Source organism: Ptychodera flava, chromosome 7, assembly GCF_041260155.1.
Source record: "Ptychodera flava strain L36383 chromosome 7, AS_Pfla_20210202, whole genome shotgun sequence".
Classification (NCBI taxonomy): Eukaryota; Metazoa; Hemichordata; class Enteropneusta; family Ptychoderidae; genus Ptychodera; species Ptychodera flava.
The window spans coordinates 43,839,810-43,860,795 of record NC_091934.1 but is presented as its reverse complement, the minus strand read 5'-3'; the positions used below and the strand labels follow the sequence as shown (position 1 = coordinate 43,860,795).

Below are 20,986 nucleotides of genomic sequence, written 5' to 3'. Positions count from 1 at the left end.
ATTGTACTCATCATCGTTATCAAACGCAACCTCCTTCTCATTATCATCAACATAATCTTCATCATCAGTAAAAGTCAGCTTAAATGATCAAGTATCATCGTTTTGGTTTCCATTGTGATAGTTGCAAGTTCAAAATAGTCCTTCACCAAAGATTAAACTTTGGAATTACCAGAGCCTATCGTAATTACAAGTAAATACTCACAAAAATGCAGATCTTCATGAATTTACTACTGTAAATGAACCTTAGGCTCGTCTTTGTTTGACTCTACATTAATAACCTGTGTGTAGATAGTATTGCAATAGCATCAATTAGCATTTGAATGAATTTAACTAGGAAGCTTCTATTTCTTAAGAAGGGAATGGGCCAGAGGAGTTTAATAGGGTCATTGTTTACATACCTGTCGGGGTGGGGTGGGGGGTCACAGTTTGAAACAGCCTGGAGTGAAGTCTCATTTTTGTATTTTGCCAATTTTATCATGAATACAAATTTACATTTTGTTGTTTACAGAATTTAAAAACAAAGTAATCCTATATTGACACTTTTTATACCTATCCTACAGTGAGTTAGGAACCCTTGTTGAACAACAAGTCATTGAGATTCAATCACTCATTTTGCACACTTTATTCATTCAGAAATATGCTTTTACAAAAGTGAAAGATATCATTTTATAATACAAAAAAACAAGTTCTCCTCACATTAAACACAGACATTCTGAACATACACAGTCACAAACATGATGACATAGACCCTGCATGTTGGATTTCACACCCTAAAGATATGTACATGTCCTTGCTACAGCTCCTGCAATTTTTCAGAAAGACTGAATTCATATTGGAAACATGCATATTTAGGTCCGTCATTTCGATATGGATCAGTATCTTTCATTTGTAACATGTATGACTTTTACACCACTATTACAGTGATGAATATAAACCATCACTGATACATTTTACAGTGAAATATTTGAATGCACTCAGTATTGACATTGCACCTCTTTCACATAAAAATGGAAGAATGCAGTCAGTAAATTTACCTTTTTCTCTCTTGTAAATGCTCCTGAGATGCTGTTCCTTATTTAGAAAAATTAATAACGCATGAAACCAAAAAATATCTAGTTATTTCACAAATCTATACATTGCATGGCATGCCTAGATAAAAAATACAGGGAAAGCTTAAAATTCAACTTTATTCTGAACAACTTCACATATAAATGTTTTCCATCAATTGTTTTGACTGGAATAATCTTGATGACCTTTTCTTGATGGTTGCAAGAATGCCGATAATATTTCATTTCTGTGAACTGAAATTACAGAAACCATGTGAGTTGTTCCAAGTTTTGCACTACTTATGTTCAGTCAAAATAATGGTAATGCCTATATAATCAACAGCAAAATCAAACTTATACAAAGCAAGTTATATACACAAACAGAATTTCCATAAATGTAGATGCAACTGAGATCAGATAAAATGCATTCAGTGAAATCCACGAGATTTCTATTACTTAGTGGGTATCAAAGATATTCAAAAAATGATAAACACATATGTTTAAAAAATTTTCAGTTTTGTTGAAGAGCAAAACATGTCCATATTCCCTTTTCTTATTAAATTCTCCACACCTTGCTGTACTGATTTTTTTGTGAAACCAACCATGCATGCATGTCGTTTGACTTTTGTTGAATAACACAATTCCTGTCCCAATAATTCTGGAACTTGACCATGTCCTTTTTTCATGATCAAAGTTTACAGTGTTTCCCTTGCTTTTACATTTTCTTGCACCATTTTGGACATGTTTGGGACTTTTTAGCAAGTGTTTCTTCTCTATAAAGTTTTATTACAAAGGTGACAAAAAGGTTACACCATACAAACTGTTGTCCAATAAACAAGACTAATATTAATAATGAGAATATTGCCAAAGTTACAGCATCTCCCTCCCCTTCTTGCTTTCCACTAGTCATAAAACTACATATAATATAAATCTATCAGAAATCTATCAGAATATACAAGATATTTTTTCATATTTTCAAGGTTAAACTTTTTCTATAAGACTTGCTTTAAGTAATGTAAGCCAGTGTCATCTGTGTCCAGCACAGAAATATTAAATTTAAACACACATAATATAGAGATTGAAGACTGAAAAATATTTTGGATTTATAATAAGTAAAAAACATAGGGCCAATATCCCTGACGCTACTATAGACGTAGATGGTATAGAGGATGTACATACCATAATATAAGATATAGCAAGAGCAGAGGCCCTTTGGAAATATTCTTGTGGCAGAAGAATTGTTTCACTATGGTTCATACTTTCAGCCCTCTATATATACATAAGAACCGGCAAAAAATGTCCCCAAATCACAAAATTAAGTATTTCCTAAATATATAGATTATCTCACTATGGTCATCCTAAGGGACCTGTTTACCAAATATCAAAAGCTATCTGACCAGCGCTTTTGAAGAAAAAGGCAACCTAACAGCCAATAGAGCTCTGCTGTGTTATGTATAGAATAACAAATTGTGACACACGTTGATGAAGAAGGTTGATATCTTTGCTAATTCACTTCAGTATGGCCTGACCAAAAATGGCAAAAATAAGTGCAAAAATACAAAATTGAAGATTTCATCATTATTTCATATATCACATGGAACCTGTATACCAAATATCACAGCTACAAAACAAGTAGTTTTTGAGAAACATTTTATGGCCAAAAATGGCAAAAATTCCCCAAAAAATACAAAATTGTAGATTCATCATAATTTGAATACATGATATTTCAATCATCCCTATAAATCTGTATACCAAATATCAAGCTATACAACAAGTGTTTTTTGTGAAAAAAAATTTTGACCAAAATCACAAAAAATTGCCTTAAAAATACAAATTTGCATATTTCATCACAATTTACACGAATCTAAATAAGGTCAATCCTCGGGACCTGTATGCCAAATATAAAAGCTGTCTGACCAGCGGTTATGAAAAGTAGATTTTTTACTGAAACGGGCCCTTTTTAGCTAATTTGCATATTTTCAACAATATCAAAAAACAACAAATACGTGTTTGTCATAATCATATTTTGCATCTACATATCATATATCAAATCTGTATGTACTGCAGTTCTCAAGATATTTGAGGGGACGGACATCCTCACAAACGGACATACATACATGCATACATCATAAATACAGACTGACGCTGGACGCCGGACGGATACCATCCCAATAGCTTCCATGGACTATAGTCTATAATAGCTAAAAAAGAATAATGCATATTATAGAGGTATTCTCTTGCTAAAAAGGAAGATATTGACACCGTTGAGTCTGACTGCAACTTTGTACATCTATCAATTTCAACAGAACTCATAGATTCAAGAGACCAGCAAGCAGAACAAATCTCACACAATTGATGCAGGAAGCAGAAAGGTTGGACTTGGGACTGATAAACTCTAGTGTAGTCGTCATGTGTTTTTTGGTACAAGACATTTTGTCTATAACGATTTACAGAAGACTTAATTTTAGGAAGTTGCAAACAGAAGATTGAGTATGTTATTAATTGCCATGTTGTGATCATCTGTACAATACAACTTTTGTCTAAAAGGTTGCCCAAGTGGCTTGCTGATATGCATACATCACCATAAGAGTAAAATCTTGACTGCATGGTTGCCCCATTGGGATTCCATGATTCTTATGATTGCATCATCGCAAGTCAGGACAAAGTTTTAAAACTTTTTACTATAAGCAAAATTTGCAAGCAATAAAAGTAATAAAACTATTATATTAACTGAAAAAATGGAAATGTGTAAAAAAGTATTGCTATATTTTTGTTTTGGACCATTCAATAACATCAGCCGTGCATGTTATCAAAACTTTTAGCAATCCCATTACATCTGGATCTGTGAAGATGTTACATGAACTCAGCTTCATACAAATACAAAAACAATTATGCAAGAAGTGCTGCACAGGTTTTGCCAACAAGAATGCCAGCCTAAAGTTTGGCTGAATTTAAAATAAATACATTTGCATCTTTTGATACTTTTCAATTTTCGTTCTGTGTATCAACATCCAGATCTCTCTTCCATTCCCTATCAACGTGGCACATACGTAGGAGTAAATTTTTCGACAAAAATGAATCTCTGGAATACCCACCCCATGGTCTTCATGACAATCTGCATTCAATTTTTTCATATGAAGTTACCACAGTGATTGGTTGTCATTTTTAATTTAAAATTACAAACAGCTTGGCTTGCTAAAGTCAAATTTCACAGGAAGCTCAAGCTTTTAATGTGAATTTGAATCAACCTGGCCAAAATATCATGAAAAATTTAAGATTTTGATTCTTGAGATGTACGGTAGTATGCCACCTAATTTTAAATTGAAATGTAAAGCACTTGGTTTGTGAAGGCAGAGCAAATGTATGCCCAGTATAGTAATGTAGACACTTGCAATTTAGGTCCATATTTCCATCCCAGTTGTTCAGTGATAATGCTGACTATACAGGGGCTGCATGATTGTGTTGACAAACTCAAAGTTGAAAAGTGGACTATGCTTTAGGAGGAAGACAAATATTATCAAAAGTTGCAGCTACTTCTGTTAAAATGCATTTTCCTGTATCAGTTGTCATGTCATAGCTCCACTTGAATACCATCTCAGTCAGAATCAAGTGAGACCATCTTGCAATCTCTCAGAAGTCTCTCTTGTTCTTGTTCTTGTTCATCATTTTCAATTTGTTCTGATACAGGATCCCCTTGGGAGGACAATGGAATAAGAGGGACCATCTCATAATTTCCTGGAAGACTCTGTTGTTCTTGATCATCACATGCATTGTGTTCATCCAGTGGAATTTCAGATACAGGCTCCCTAGCTTCCTCTGTGGATGACAATAAAATATCCATTCAGCGCATTAGTCTATAACTTTCCCAGTTATTGGAATGGTTCCAATCACTGAAGTGCAAGTAAAATTGCTGGTTACTCAGTCAAGACAATTTGATTTTCAATTCAAATAATTTGTGTCCATAAATTTGCCTTTAGTTTCATCAGAAAAATGAAAAATAAATCAAAATGTCATTTAAAAAGTTATCCAAAGCAAAAAATATTAAAAAAGCATTACACTGAATTTAGAACCTACCAAATTGTGGGAATTAAGGAATAATTTTAAAAGCTTTTTCTTGCATCAGGCAGTCTTAAAACCTCTCTCATGATAATAAACAGGATTGTAGAGAAAGATCACCGACTCGGATTTTGAAAGATAAATCAGAGTGTACATTCGGAATAAAACAAATGATCATTTCGATCCATGAATCCTGAACTTATAAACTTAAAATCAACCACAGTTCCATTGTGAAGGGACAATGCTTTGACCTTAGGACTTCACAGTTCACTTGAAGACTGTTTCAAATGAAAGTGGCATTTTCTTGCTGGCTATACCAGCCACAGTCTCTGACCAGCAAGAGGCTGTATAAGAGTCCATATTTATGAGTAATCAATTCCAGAGGAATGTGACAGTATGCGCAATAACTGGTTTAGATTGCATTAAGTAATTGATGTTTCACAGATCTGAAATCTATAATAGGTCTGTATTTGAGTCTGAGATCTGAGAATCTGAAACGTCAACTCCACCTACCACCTACCACCATCAACAAGGTTCTGGGTGGTGTGTCCATTTTCACTGCTGAGCTGCATAGGTTTTAATAGTCGCGCCAGCGGCTTACTGACTACGCATGCGCTTATTCATAATATACTATGCGACTAACCGGAAGTGTACCCTACCTTCATGGGCGCCGCCATGTTTTTTTTTGAGTACTCGTGAATAAACAAATACGAAATATGCAAATTATTATCTTAAATCATGCCATTTATAAAATATATCTTTTGTTAGCCAGTTAGTGTTATTATCCACCTTGTCGCTGATACAAAATATCGTTAATATCACGCATAAAAAAATAGAAAATGGGAGAAAACTGTCGTGCATATGAACGGGGGCATACGCAAAGAATGCTGGGATTGAATTTAGAAAAGCGCCCGTTGTGTCAATAACAAGATTCAAAAATTGCCACTTTAGACGGAACGCTCTAGTTTTCAGCTTGCAAGTGGAAGGTGGGCAGTGCGGTTACCATTGCAATGGTAACGATGGCATAATACGTCCCTTGTTTAACACAATAGGCTGTTATCATGGTAAAAATTGCCCATTTTTGTCCAACATTTTTACACATTACAGAAAATCTATACCTGCACTGCTGCAGGGTTTGACGTTGTGTACCGTGTACGTACGTGAACTGCTTTCATCAGAGGGAAACTGGGCATAGTTGTCATACAAACGTATATGAAGTAACAATTAATTCTATTTTATCATGAATCAATACAAATAACATTGCCAATCTTAACCCCTGGCGCGACACCAAGGGCTGAGCCCTATATAATATTAGAAATAATTACAATTGAATTTTTTGTCAGTTTTGAGTTTGCAAGGGACAAAATGAATGTCCCCAATACGCTATTTTAGTTGTTACTTGTAGTACTTTTTCATTTTGCTGACCCAGGCAGCATTATAGACTTTGACTGTTACAGTAAACTCTGTAAGATGTCAGAAAGGATTAAATAAGTGATAATTTGGACCAATATGATCATAAATTGTATTTTTCCTTAATCCGTCTATAAAATGTGATTGACTTCACTGTCTGAAATGCATAATAAGCGACCTATTGGTCAATAGAGTCAATAGAACTTTTGCCATATTATGAAGAGACCAATTATTTGTGACATGTTTTGATGAAAGTGAAATCTTGACAGCCTTTGATAAGGTTGAAGGTGAAGAAAGACATGGCACTCATTAGGATGAAAGGCCAAGAAACTCTGTTCATGCTGAATAGCAGGAAGGATAACACTTTCCTGGTTGACCTTGACTTTGTTAAAGATCATCTCTGAGAAAATTTCTATCAAGTATCAATGCTAGTAGATGATTAGTTTTTAAGAAATACATTTTTTGACCAAAAATGGCCAAAAATTGCCCTGAAAAACAAAATTGCAGATTTCATCATAATTTTAATGTATCACATTTAGGTTACCTAGAACCTTATGCCAAATATAAAATTATCAGATGAGTACTTTTCAGAAACAACTTTTTGACCAAAATGGCAAAATTGCCCAAAAATACAAATTGTAGATTTCATCACAATTGCAATATATCACATTTTGATCATCCCTGTGAACCTGCATACCAAATATCAAAGCTATCAGACAAGCTGTTTTGGTGAAAGAATTTTTAACCAATAGTGACAAAAATTGTCTAAAAGGACCAAACTCGTACATTTCCGCACAATTTGAACAAATCTGAATAGGTCATCCCTGGGGACATATATCCTGAATATCAACCTACTCGATCAGCAGTTTTGAAGATTTTTGAATATTTTTTGACCAAAAACGACTAAAATTGCCTTTAAAATACAAATTGGTATATTTCATCACAATTTGGACATATCTGAACAAGGAAAGGAAAAATCTATCAAAGATCTAAGTTCCTTGAATCCCTCAAGGGACTTGTACACCAAATATTTAAGCTGTTGCTCCAGCCAAAGGAGAAGAAGATTTTTGCCCCAAAATAGCAAAATTAGCCTCAAAAATCTATATTTGCATATTCATTACAATTTGAATAAATCCCAGGAAGGTAATCCCTTGGGACCAGTACTCCAAATATTAAGGAATTGGACTGGCTGTTTTGAAGAAGAAGCTGGGAATGTACAACGAGGACGCTGAAAGCTGGACACCAGATGCTGCCACACATCCACCTATTGGATAAGCTTCGTGTTACTGACAGCAAAGCTACACAGCTATACTGTTATTAGACAGATGTGTTTATACTTACTCTCATAAAGATCGTCAATGTTGCCCTCAGGGTCATCTGTGCACTGTTTATGGACTTGTGGACTACCCTCAGCATGGCTGTTAGTGTCGTTATCTACAGTATTTCAAAATATGATTACAGGTTTGTAATACTGCATTTACAGTACTTTTTTCAAGGGTGCAAGCCTAATTCAAGAGCAACGTGCCATGAGCCAAATCGTGTTGCGTACCAATTTCATGGGCCATATTATTCATATATTCTGCAACTTAAGCTAGAAATATTTACGTACGTCAATTTACATTTAATGTACAGTCCTATACATCTATGACTCTGTCAGACAAATTTAGTACAATTTTCGGCATGATCTCCAACAGACATACGTACTATATAGCCACCTCTTGGCTTAACACCTACCTGCAGGCTAACAGCTTGAAGTCAACTTGAACGACTTTCAACTGGAAAAATAATCTGCGTCATGCCTAACAATTTTGAAACAGGAGATGACAACAAATATATATGATGTGAACCATGGATCAGCCATTTGCAGCATCCGTGTCTGTTCACTTTTCAAACATTGAACGGATGGAAAGTTGAAATTTGTGTAGTAAAGCTACTATATAAACTTCCTTGGCTGAGCCAGGATTCCACAATTTAATTTTACTGCAACAACCAGTCCTTTGCATGTAGAATTGGTGAACACAAATATTAGATCACCACTTCATACATATAGGTGCTGTTGAAGCCCTAATGGTGATTTATCATAAATGAATCGATGGAGTAAATTGGAGTGAAAATGCAGAACGGGAATTGTGGCTCATGAAATTTGGCACATCAGCATGTGGCACGTACGTAGCTCGTGATTAGGCTTATCCACTTTTCAGACATTTTCTACCCATGATGATAGCTATCTGATGCACTGACTCTTTCATACCCCCTTGCCATGCAGCTGCAACATTGTCTGAGGAAAGGGCAATGAGCTGGTGCAGCTAATCAGCTAATCTAATTTAATATTATTTATATTTATCAAATTTCTTTTTTCAATTTTTCCTATTTGCTACATGTTAACTGAGACAGTCTATAATGAATGTTGTGGTTACAGGTCCAAACGGCTACGACGTAGATAACTATACATGTAAAACAATCAAACACAGCAGAGGAGCCGTAGACACCATTTAGTGAAAATTAAACACGCTCATTTAGAAGTATAGGCTTATCACACAATATATATAGCATTGAATGCAGTGATGGGTCATATGCTGCAATTTTCATATGCCTTTCATGTTCATTCCAATATGTGCATGACTATATATTGTCTTGTTCTGAAATTGACACTTAAAGATAACAGTTGATTCTGTAAAAGGAAGGATATCTAATATATACTGAATTTACTGAAAAGCAGTTAGTACATGCTGTCATATCATCTGCTAGAGGCAAAGACATGCTTATCTGCAAACGGCTATGACCATGTCATTATACCACCATCTTCTTGCACATCCCAGATAAAATTTGTGCATGCCTAAACTAGACTTCAACAAAACTTATCTGCTGAATTGATATGAGTATACTGTAAAAGACATACTGGTATAGTCACTAATACGACAGGTGATTTTCTCTGGCCTTTAAAGCACATGAAGATCTACTGCTATACAAACCATGGAAAGACAATAATTGGTCATGAAAATGACTTAATTTACAGAAGATTTCTAAAGGTCAACTGCTTGTGGGGTGCCCTTTAAACATCAAGTCAAAAAGTGCCCCTGCTCATTCTCAAGAATAAAATAAGCAGTATCTATAGCTTAATCACAATATACCATGTATGATTGCATCTGCTCCCCATCGGCACTGCCAATTCTACAACGCTCTTTACATCATGAACATAATTTTCCCTGAAACATGGAAGCTGTAGAAGTGCTGTGATAGCCAAGCGGAAAAATGGGGAAAAATTCATGATATGCCAATTATAATGGCCTTGCTTGCTGCTTCAGCATCATTTGCCTCACTCTTGCCTATGACATTGGGTATTTTAAGTGGACCGGGATAAAAGCAAATGTATCTCAGAAAATACCAGTGGAATATTCTGTTGCTGTCATCCCTGCCGTAGTTGCACCATGATCTATAATAAATGTCATTTAAATGAAGACAGGGTGTTGAAAACACATTAACAAGATGTATATGGCCAAGGTGTTTATAAGCAATATTTGAATTCACATGCAATTGTGAAATAGTATATAAATAAATAAATAAATATACACACACACATATGTATATCACCTATACTGTAATTGAGCCAGTGGCCATATTATTATATATATATATATATATATATATATATATATATATATATATACTATATATATATATATATATATATATATATATATATATATATATATATATATAATATATATATATATCGCTAGGTTGTCCCTCGCTGGTTGAGAAAGTGCTCTATGCGGGTCATTCCGCAGAGCGATTTGTACTTCAGGGTTGATTGGAGTGACAAAGTAACCGAGTTGTGACTGTTTCGTGCTCTATGCGGTCATCAGACACAAGGAGAACCTTGTTTACACAAGAACAGCTGCTAGGCACAACACGTATCAACAAAGAAAGAAAAAACAGACAAAGGAACATCATTTGGTACAACCCACCATACAGCAAGAATGTCAAAACTATATAATATCGGGAAAATCTACCTCATTAGGGAGCCGTCATTATTTATGGCCTGGGGGGGGGGGGGGTAGGAGGAATTGCTTTAGAAACTCCAAAATTTCGAGTACCCCCCCCCCTGCCAACCATGACGTGTTTGAGTAACCCCCTCTCTCTGCTACAGAAAATTTGAGTGAACCCCCCCCCCCCCCCCCCCCCACAAAAAAAAAAATTAAAATTGAGAAAGTTAAATATCTATACAGTAAAATGGATTGCTGCTGCGACAGGACCTGTTATACAGACCCTGATTAAACCCTGTGGTACAGGTCTGTGTCGGAAAGAGGTTCTAGTGCTGAGACAGGAGCTGTCAGGTCTGTATCCAGTGCTCTGATGACATGCAGTGTTCTCCGTAGGATTTTTTACAAGATTGGGGAAGATGCGGTGCGAAAGCACCACAAGCGACCGCTTGTGCAGTCGTGGGACGTCAGGAGGGGGCACTGTCCCCCTCCTGCCGTTGGAGCTTTTGAAATATAGAGATTAAAATGGTGTTATATTTGGTGGCACTTGGGGAGTATTTTTTTCAGATTTTTTTGGTATAAAAAACTCAAAGGAACAGAAATCTGAGACGGTATTCCAAAACTTATATTCCAGTTCACTGATTTCAATGAAGATTACATTTTTTGGAAACGAAAAAATAGCGACATACATACATTTATTCACATTTATTTTATGATTATTTTCCTGCAATAAAAGATGAGTTTGTTGTCAAGGCATTCCACTGGTTCTAAACTTTATGGAATCAGAATTGGCTTGCTTTACACATTTCCCCTATCGGTAACCTATACAATGTAGAATATAGAAAGCAGACTTTTCTCATGAATGATCAGGCAAGTATATCAATCTTAATCAGGAAATACTGAAAAATGTACTCAGTACTAGCCTCTAATGTAATTAGGCTTGCCACATCGAATAACTGATCATTCTCGTCTGAAGATCACAATAACGTGAAACACATAGTGTAATGAGGTTTTAGTTTCTACTTGAAACACCTGTATTATGATTTATATATATATATATATATATATATATATATATATATATATATATATATACATATCTCAAGCATACATATTGCTGTTCTTTACTATATTGTTGTATTAATTCATAACTTCACTAAATGCTCCATATATATATATATATATATATATATTATATATTATATATATATATATATATATATATATATATATTTTTTTTTTTTTTTTTATATATGTGAGTGAGTGTGTGTGTGTGTGTGCGTGTGTGTGTGTGTGTGTGTGTGTGTACATATACCGGGTATGAACATACATATCTCAAGCATACATATTGCTGTTCTTTATTATTATTGTTGTATTAATTCATAACTTCACCAAATGCTCCAGTACATATCAACAAAATTGAGTAGCCCCCCTTCTTGTTCTCCACTTTTGAGCAACCCCCCTTGTAGCTTTCGATTTTTTGAGTGACCCCCTCAGATTCCTCCGACCCCCCCTTAAGCTGATTGAAAAGCACTTCCCAAGCGACTCCAAACTACATCCAATATTCAACAAGAACAATGTCAAAATCAGCAACAGCTGCATGAAAAACATGTCTTTGATCATCAACGACCACAACAGGGGAATTGCAACACAACAGAATGATGCTACACAGAAGGTCTGCAACTGCCAAAAGATTGAAAACTGCCCCCTAGATGGAAACTGCCAAGAGACATCTGTCATATACAAAGCCACAATGAAAGAAGAAAATAATAATAATATTTATTGCTTGCTTGTAAATATACGATTTATGATACAAAATAAGTTCAAATTTTCTTCAATAAAGATAAAGTAATACAGTATAATGATAGTAGCTAATAATAAATATAACTAGGTATTTCTTTGTTTATATAAAGTAAAAATATGAAGACACTAAATGCTACTACGGACTAACAGAATCAACATTCAAAAGCCATTACACCAACTACAGGTACGTCAACCACAAGAAACATGCTTACAGCACCGAACTTATAAACCATGTATGGAAGCTAAAACAAGGAGGACGACCAATCATTATCAGGTGGTCCATCATCACCAGGGCAACCGCATACACTAATGAAACAAAATGCTGCAACATGTGCCTCGCAGAAAAACTCTGCATATCAACGCAGACAAGAACAGTCTACTCAACAAAAGGTCAGAACTTGTTTCCAATGTCGCCACGAAAACAAATTCTACTTAACTGCGATCCCACCTAGAAAATGGAACTGCAACTACATACCAAACACCTTCGCCACCTGGGTGCTAATTAACATTCTGTATGCCGGGAGCTAGGATTCTTCAGTTGTCTGATGACCGCATAGAGCGTGAAACTCAGAGTCACAACTCAGTTACTTTGTCACTCCAGTCAACCCTGAAGTGTGTGTGTGTGTGTGTGTGTGTGTGTGTGTGTGTGTGTGTGTGTATGTATTATATATATATATATATATATATATATATATATATATATATATATTACACATTTTGCGTGAATACACAGGTTTATGTGCCCGAGAACAGGTGACAATTTATTGTCCCGCGCCAGGTGGGTGAATTGTGTCCTACTGGAAGCTAGGGCACATAAATGCATGTATTCAGGCAATAATATTTTTATTACATGCCTCTTCACAGTTAATGCTATATGATAATAGTTACATGCAGGGCATTTTCAAACAATTTTTACCGTTGTTGACCAGCATCTCACAGAGTTCAATAAGCCGTATCGGGCTTAATCATATATCATGTATGTTTACATTAGCTGCTCTGCATTAGCACAGTCAATTCTGCAACAGCCCTTTACATTATGAACATATAATCTTTCCTGAAACAGGGAAGCTGTAGAAGTGCTGATAGCCAATGGGAAAAAATGTGGGAAAATTCATTACATGCCCATTATAATGGCCCCTCGCTTGCTGCTCAAACATGTTGCCTCACTCTTGCCTATGACATTGGGTAAATTTAAGTGGACCAGGATAAAAGTAAATGTATCTCAAGAAAACATGGTTAACGTACTTACCGGAGGAAGATTCTGTTGCTGGCACTCCTGCTGAAGGTGCACTATGATCTATAATAAATGTCATTTAAATGAAGACAGGGTATTGAAAACACATTTCAGTATTGTCAAGAAGATGTACATGGCCAAGGTGTTATAAGCAATATTTGAAGAGGTTCACATGCTCTTGTGATATATATATATATAATATATATTATATATATATATATATATATATATATATATTTAGGCGGCTTGCAGCTGCCATGACCACAAAGCGGTTGTCGTCGGGGGAGGGTCCGGGAAGGGGTGTTCCCCCTCCCGGCCGAAGGCCGGAAACCCTGAAAAATGAGTTAAAATTTACTTTTTACAGCTTACAGTCACTTGAATTTCTAGTATTTTCAGGAGAATTGTCAGCAGTGTTCCAGGGCAATTTGTGTTCATATCATAAGCCATTTTCCTGGGAGATTAGGCCTAAATATGATAATTCATAATTAAAAATGATAAAATGTTGTAATTTTGACGATAATTTGAACAAAGAAAACAAGTCTTTCAACCCTCTATGCTTTTTGGAGGTAAACTATAATGATTCACTATTATTAATGATATAAATTTGATATGTAGATGATATTATACAGTGTTACATCTAGACAGGGGGATAGGGGATTCCCCCTCTGTTGAAATGTTGGCACCCAAAATTAATTTGTCAAGGACCACTCCCCCCCCCCCCTTCCATGAAATGGTGCCAGTAACACCTTAGAGGTACAAGTGGAACACATGAACTGGTGAAATGCCCCCGAAATTTTCTGGAAAAGGGGGAAAATCCCCCTTGTTGATGCCATCCTGGATGAAACACTCATAATGTTATGCTTAAAATTAAGAAGCCTGATGTTTAGTATGGAAATCTGTAGATGAAGAACTTTGATACTACTAGAGAGGTAAAAAGGATAATTTATTTAACGAATAATGATAGAAAATGACAATCATTACCATATTTCGCAAATAGAATCAAAGATCCTCAAATTTGTTTTTACTATATGGGTATGCAAAGTAAGAACCTTGATATAGGATATTTTTTTAGAAGCTGTCTGACCAGTGGTTATGAAGAAGATTTTACCAAAAACGCCTTTTTTGGTGCTAATTTGCATATTTTCAACAATATCAAAAATTAATAAAAATAGTTTCTCAAAATTAAATATTTATCCACACAAAAAATATCAAATCAGTAAGTACTGCAGTTCTCAAGATATTTGAGTGGACGGACGCCTCACAAACGGACATACATACATACATACATACATACATACATACATACATACATACATACATACATACATACTGACAGTGCACGCCGGACAGATACCCATCCCAATAGCTTCTATAGACTATATTAGTCTATAGTAGCTAATAAACGAGAGTTAATTACATTCTAATTAAAGTCAACAAGACTTGCTTAAATCAAGATTTTCGTCATAAAAAAACAGCATATCTGTCAGGTTATAAAGAATCTTAAGCTGGTTATCTTTTTATCAGTATTTTCATCCTATTAACCAGGCACATTTTAACTTTCAATTTGTAAGCACACACCGCTACACAGGATATGGTGTTAAAAGAATTTAATAAGCGACAGTGGACAAATACAAAGCAGTGATAACCTAACTACGGAAAAATACAATGTCAAGCAAAACTACGAAAGTAAAATCTAGGCAAAAACCATTTTCAAAACTAAGCACAAAATAACTCAAAGATTGGGTGAGGGGTCTCCGCCAGTCTGCTTCCTGGGCAAAGGTTTGGGTTGCAAAGTTGTGTTTCCGACTCATGCAGACCTTTGGAAAACCGAAAGTGAAAGTGGTTCCACCGGCCGGTGGAGACCACCTCTTGAGTGGGGGTACATGCAATGGACGGCCCATGGTGGGAAGCAGACTAGTGGAACCAAGGAGGAGATGGGTTGGTGGCGGGATAGCTTATTGGCAGACAGCCTGATGGCCTAGAATGAATGAACTTGGACCAGAAGCTTGCAGCAAGGATATAATAGGTCAAGTGCCGTGCGCAAGAAAGATGGTAGCTATATATAGCAGATGCTAAGGTGTCTACGTCAGCAGATGAGTAGATAGATATATCAGTATAAGATGTCTACGTCAGCAATGCAAAGTGACTTCAGGACATGTTGTTCTGCAGGTAGCCTAGCTCCATGGACTTACAAACTGGATTTGTGTTAACACACAATTCCTTATATTAACATTGTAAGTAAGTTCTGTTGAATAAGTTGAGACTGTATGTACTCAGAGAAAGCACACTGAAGAGACAAATGTTTGAAACTTAAGAAGTTCAAGGTCATCAAAAGCATCATGTAACACTTTCATTGCACTGTTTACACAGATTGCATAATTGCTTTAAATAGCACATGAGGAATCTTACAGCCCAGCTTTACCATAAAAACCCTATCACTTTGACCACTCTTTTAATTGACCACTCTATTTTTTCCTCAAAAAGTAATCTTATTTTATCCTTACCAAGTCAACCATAAATGGAAATTAGAACTTTCTCTATCTCTATTTATTTGACCCCCCTATCATGACAAACTATTTTGAGCAATTTCTTGTAGATAACATACAGGGCACAATAAATGATGGTTCAGAATATGTCAAAGTGGGATTCAGGAAAGTTGCCTTTACATATTTTAATCCTCCAAGCTGGTAAGCATTTCACTATGAACTGTCAAAAAAAGTTGAACTTTCTGATAACTCTACACTAAAATTATTTTGGCTTTGATGATTTCCTAATTAATTCAATTATTTAAATCATATTAATTATTTTTTCCGGGTGAATTGATAGGCTTTATACAGTACAAGAATTACATACAGTGTAAGTCAAATTTTGATCAAAAATGACAAAAAAATTCCTTAAAAATACACATTTGCACATTTCATCACAATTTGAACAAATCTAAGTCTGGTTGTCCCTAGAGATCTGTATACCAAATAACAAAGCTGTCTGACCAGCGGTTATGAAGAAGAAGATTTTTTACCAAAAAGGCCTTTTTTGGCATTGATTTGCCTATTTTCAACAATATCAAAAAATTAAAAAAAATGGTTTCTCAAAATCATATTTTTCATCTACAGAACAAAAATAAAATCAGTAAGTACTGCGGTTCTCAAGATATTTGAGTGGACGGACGCCTCACAAACGGACATACATACATACATACATACATACATACATACATACATACATACATACAGACTGACGCCGGACGCCGGACGGATACCCATCCCAATAGCTTCTATAGACTATAGCCTATAGTAGCTAAAAAATACCGTTAATGACGCTGTACCTTCTCTAATGTGTGGCCAGGTCAGGTAATTGGGTGTTGGCATGGAGTTGTTGGTAAATAGTTGATGATGTAGGGGCATGAGGTGGGATATGGACCCAAAGAACCCAAAAGATGATTAAATACATCAATCAAAAAAATTCTAAGCTACAGTATAAACTGCCTAAAGATAGTTCAATGTGGGAAAAAGTTAAATAATTCAGAAATAAGAATTCACAGTCCAAAATAGTAATGACGCACTTCCTTACTGACCTGAGTGCATGTGAAATACACAACCTGGCATCTGTAAATTAAATGTATACCAAGTGATCATTTTAAGTCACTTTTAACTGTTTTTAATGGATTTTCCAAAGAGTCCTGTGAAAATGATGAAAAACGCTTATCTGGTCTTGTGTTTGTATAACCTCATGGCTGATAATTGTCATAGTATTGAAAAAAAAATTGAAAGTGAAGAAATTACTGTTTTTAATAGGCATATTTTCCTTGAAATACATGACCGTGTAAAGAATATATGCTAAAAGTGTTTAAACCCTTTCACCACTATGGTTTTCCCAAATCCATTGTTTTCTATGGTAAAGTTGGACCGTATACAGGGAACTGGGGGTGAAAGGGTTAAGAGTAAATTTCTTTTCAAAAAATAATTTAATCTGTGACCAAAGGATTTTATTCTTTGAGTTTACAAATTCAAACATTGCAATTTGTTCAATCATCTTGTGCAGTGCAAAATTTATAAAATGACTGAAAAACAAAAAAATACCGCAATTATACGGTGTCGCTCACATTTTATCAGAATTGGTACATACCAGTATGGGTACCAAAGATCAACCAAAAAAACAAGAATGACAAAAGCTATTATGGTCTCCAACTTAGGTACTGGAGGTCATATTGGAACATGCATATCAACTTCTATAGCAATGAGACAAGCAGATCCTACATACATACGCAAATGTCAACAAAAAATTAGCCAGAGAAGCTTGACAAAAAGAAAAGGTGGGAGGGTGGGGAAAAAAGAGTGGGAAAAAATATAAAAGGGATCTTTTAAAAAGGAATGCTACCTCATCAATCTTCTATCCCCTACCCCCTCCGCAATATCAAATGTTCCATCCCTTGGTTGACCATGTTTACATAAGACCAGCTGGCGGTATATTTATAACTTCGGGGATGTTTTAATTAATGCTAAGAGTGCTATCATTCAAATGTAAACAGCACTTAAATCGTTTACAGATAGAGAAATGCCTTCCACTGTAGGGGGGATTATGACATCTGGAATTATCCTGGATCCAAATTTCTCATCAGTTCTTGTGTGTCTTACATGCGAAAGTTGCAAAAATTGGTTCGCAATGAAAAAATTTACCTCAGCTTTGTTTTCAGGATCAAATTTTACTACAAATTTATATTAAACATGACAAAATTATGTTCACAGCCTTCGAAACTGTCTCACAACAAATCCTGGTTGGTGTAAGTCATTAAGGTCACAAAAAAAGATTACCTAAAATATAAATATTTGGGGGTTTCCCAACACTTTGAGCAGAAAATGTATCTAATAACATCCCTCGGGACTTTTGTACCAAATTACAAAGCTATCAGACAAGTAATTTTGAGAACAAGTTTTCTTGACCAAATATGACAAATTGTCTTAAAAATACAAATTTGTATATTTCAGGACAATTTCCACATATCTAACTATTGTCATCCCTGAATATCTGTACACCAAATATAAAAGCGTCTGTCCAGGGGCTTTAAATGAAAATATTTTTTACGATTTTTTGACCAAAATGACAAAAATTGCCCCAAAACAGTAATATTTCCAATTTTGTCGTAATTTCAACAATTAGAAGGGTAACACCCTTGCAAACATCCCATCCAAATTTGAGAGCAATTGGGCAAGCGGTTTCAGAGAAGAAGAAATTTTACTTAAAATGAGAAAAATAACCAAAAAATTCAACAAAATATAAAATTCAAGATATCTTCATGATATTTATCAAACTGATTTTGATCAACCTTAGTAACCTGTATACCAAATATCAGAGCTATCAGATTAGTTATTCTTGAATAAAAATAATTTTGACCAAAAATACGGAAAATTGCCCCAAATTACAAATATGAAAAATTTCAATTCAGTTTGTATAAACTTGACTGAGGTCATCCTGAGGAACATGTATACCAACTTTCAGAGCAATCAGATGAGTGGTTTCAGAGTTAAACATTTTTTGACTAAAAACTGAAAAAATTTCCTGAAAAATAGAAACATGCAAATTTCATCCCAAATTTTACAGACCTGCTTTAGAATACCTAAGGAACCTGCACACCAAGTTTCAACCCTAATCTGACCAACGGTTACAGAGTTTTAGCAATTTGCAGGGTTTTTCCTTTTTCCCCCTCATTTGCATATTTTTGACACTGACAAGTTCATTTGAACAAATTCACATCTCCACCCTAGGTGCACCTGTACACCAAATACTGAGACAGTAGGTTCTGCCGTTTAGCTGTTTTTGACGTGGACGGACATACATACATACATACATACATACATACATACGGTACATACATACATACATACAGACATTCAAATGAGATGCAAATGAACTGATTCAGCTTATACGATTACCTCACATTGGTATACCAATGTGAGCTAAAAAATTGGCAGAATTACAGTCTTTGTGATGTAAAATTATGGGTTGACATCACGATAACTGTTAATCTGTTTGAAGTACTAATATACTATAATTTAAAAAAGAAAAGTTCATGCAGAAACGGTAAAATGTATTGTCAGCAATGTAGTGTTAATTTTGACTTTACATCAAAATATGCCTTTGCTGGATACCAAATATATAGGACGAAATATTAAAATCAGCCATGTTCAGCAAAATCCACACAACAGCATTGATCCTTTTCTAATTTGATTTGATTTGCTCATGTTATCCTTGTATGACAGTCAGTACAATATGGAACTTGAACACAACACAGTGAATAAGTATGCTGTAAATGAAATGGTGTGGCTGCATCCACATGCAGCAATAGGAGTGCCTTTGTCTCTCACCCCTCATTTCCAACCTGTCCCATCCCTGAAAAAATAGTTTGGTCTTATATTTATAATGTTAATAATTTCTGTATTTGTTAAAATGTGCGCATCTCAAAAACTTTTGATCATAAACATTTTCATTGTTTTTTATGGCTGACCAGTCAGTTAACCTGTTTATATTGAATATTTGGCATTTTTCGCGCATTTTTCCCAGTATTTGACATTTTCTGAATACCTTCTTATTCAGTTTGTCATTTTCTAAAAGTTTAAATGCTCCATTGTGTGGTCAAGCTTTCCACAAGCATCAAATGTGGTACTTCATATAGGAGGGTCTGCCTCTAGAGGGCGGGCATCATGAATAGTGTTTGTTGGTTAATTCCTCCACGTAAACTTCTGATTGTACTGTAAACATCGAACATGGCCGATATCCGATTTTCCTGTCTAAAACTTTCTCTCATTTTCGTTCATATGACTCTGAAACTCCAGGAAACGATTGGGAAGAAAGGGTTATCTTGAAATATTGAGGTACTCGCCCATATTTTGCAAAATTAAATGAGAAAAAATGCAAGGAAAATGCCGACAGGCTTACACAATGACAGTTTTCAGACTCGGAGGCATATGATCATCTCAGCAGATTATTGTTACACACCTCACACGGGTGTTTGATTATATTGGTATGAATTGGGTTTATTGACAGGAGTAGTGAAAACCGTAATACAATAAATCCTCATCAGAGATAGTTACTCTGGTAGTAGAATGTATACACGTCTTGTCTATCTGTGCAGTGTCAGGTCTGTTCCTTCAATGTCTGTACTCGAGTGCAATACTGGCTGTCTATACAATGTCTGTCTTTGGTCTTCTGTTTTGATTAATGATTCTCTTAATGACGTCTGTAAACGTTGCGTAACATCTCCTTGCATGGTTAGTTTTGTCACTTAAAATGAGACACTTCAAGGGTCAACCTACACAACTTCATAAAAGTCAGAAAGTGTTCAATAATTCATGTCAATACTGTCTTATTTCATGTGTCCAATATTGTCTGATAAATATCAATACATGTCACGTCATCAGTAGTCACTTTCAATGCTTGATTACTAAGTTTGCAATTTT

General features: G+C 35.2%; 1 protein-coding gene across 2 annotated transcripts in view; it reads right to left on the bottom strand.

Moving 5' to 3' along the window:
- Positions 1-1,169: 1,169 nt before the first annotated feature.
- The window catches only part of LOC139137640 (uncharacterized), a 65,578-nt gene continuing 45,761 nt past the window's right edge, over positions 1,170-20,986 (bottom strand). For both annotated transcript variants that reach the window (XM_070705837.1, XM_070705838.1), the window contains 3 exons: positions 13,548-13,595; positions 7,854-7,946; positions 1,170-4,862 (listed from right to left, as the gene is read on the bottom strand). In XM_070705837.1, coding sequence (XP_070561938.1) covers positions 4,642-4,862; positions 7,854-7,946; positions 13,548-13,595 — 362 coding nt within the window. In that variant the 3' untranslated portion in view covers positions 1,170-4,641. The remainder of the gene's footprint in view (positions 4,863-7,853; positions 7,947-13,547; positions 13,596-20,986) is intronic.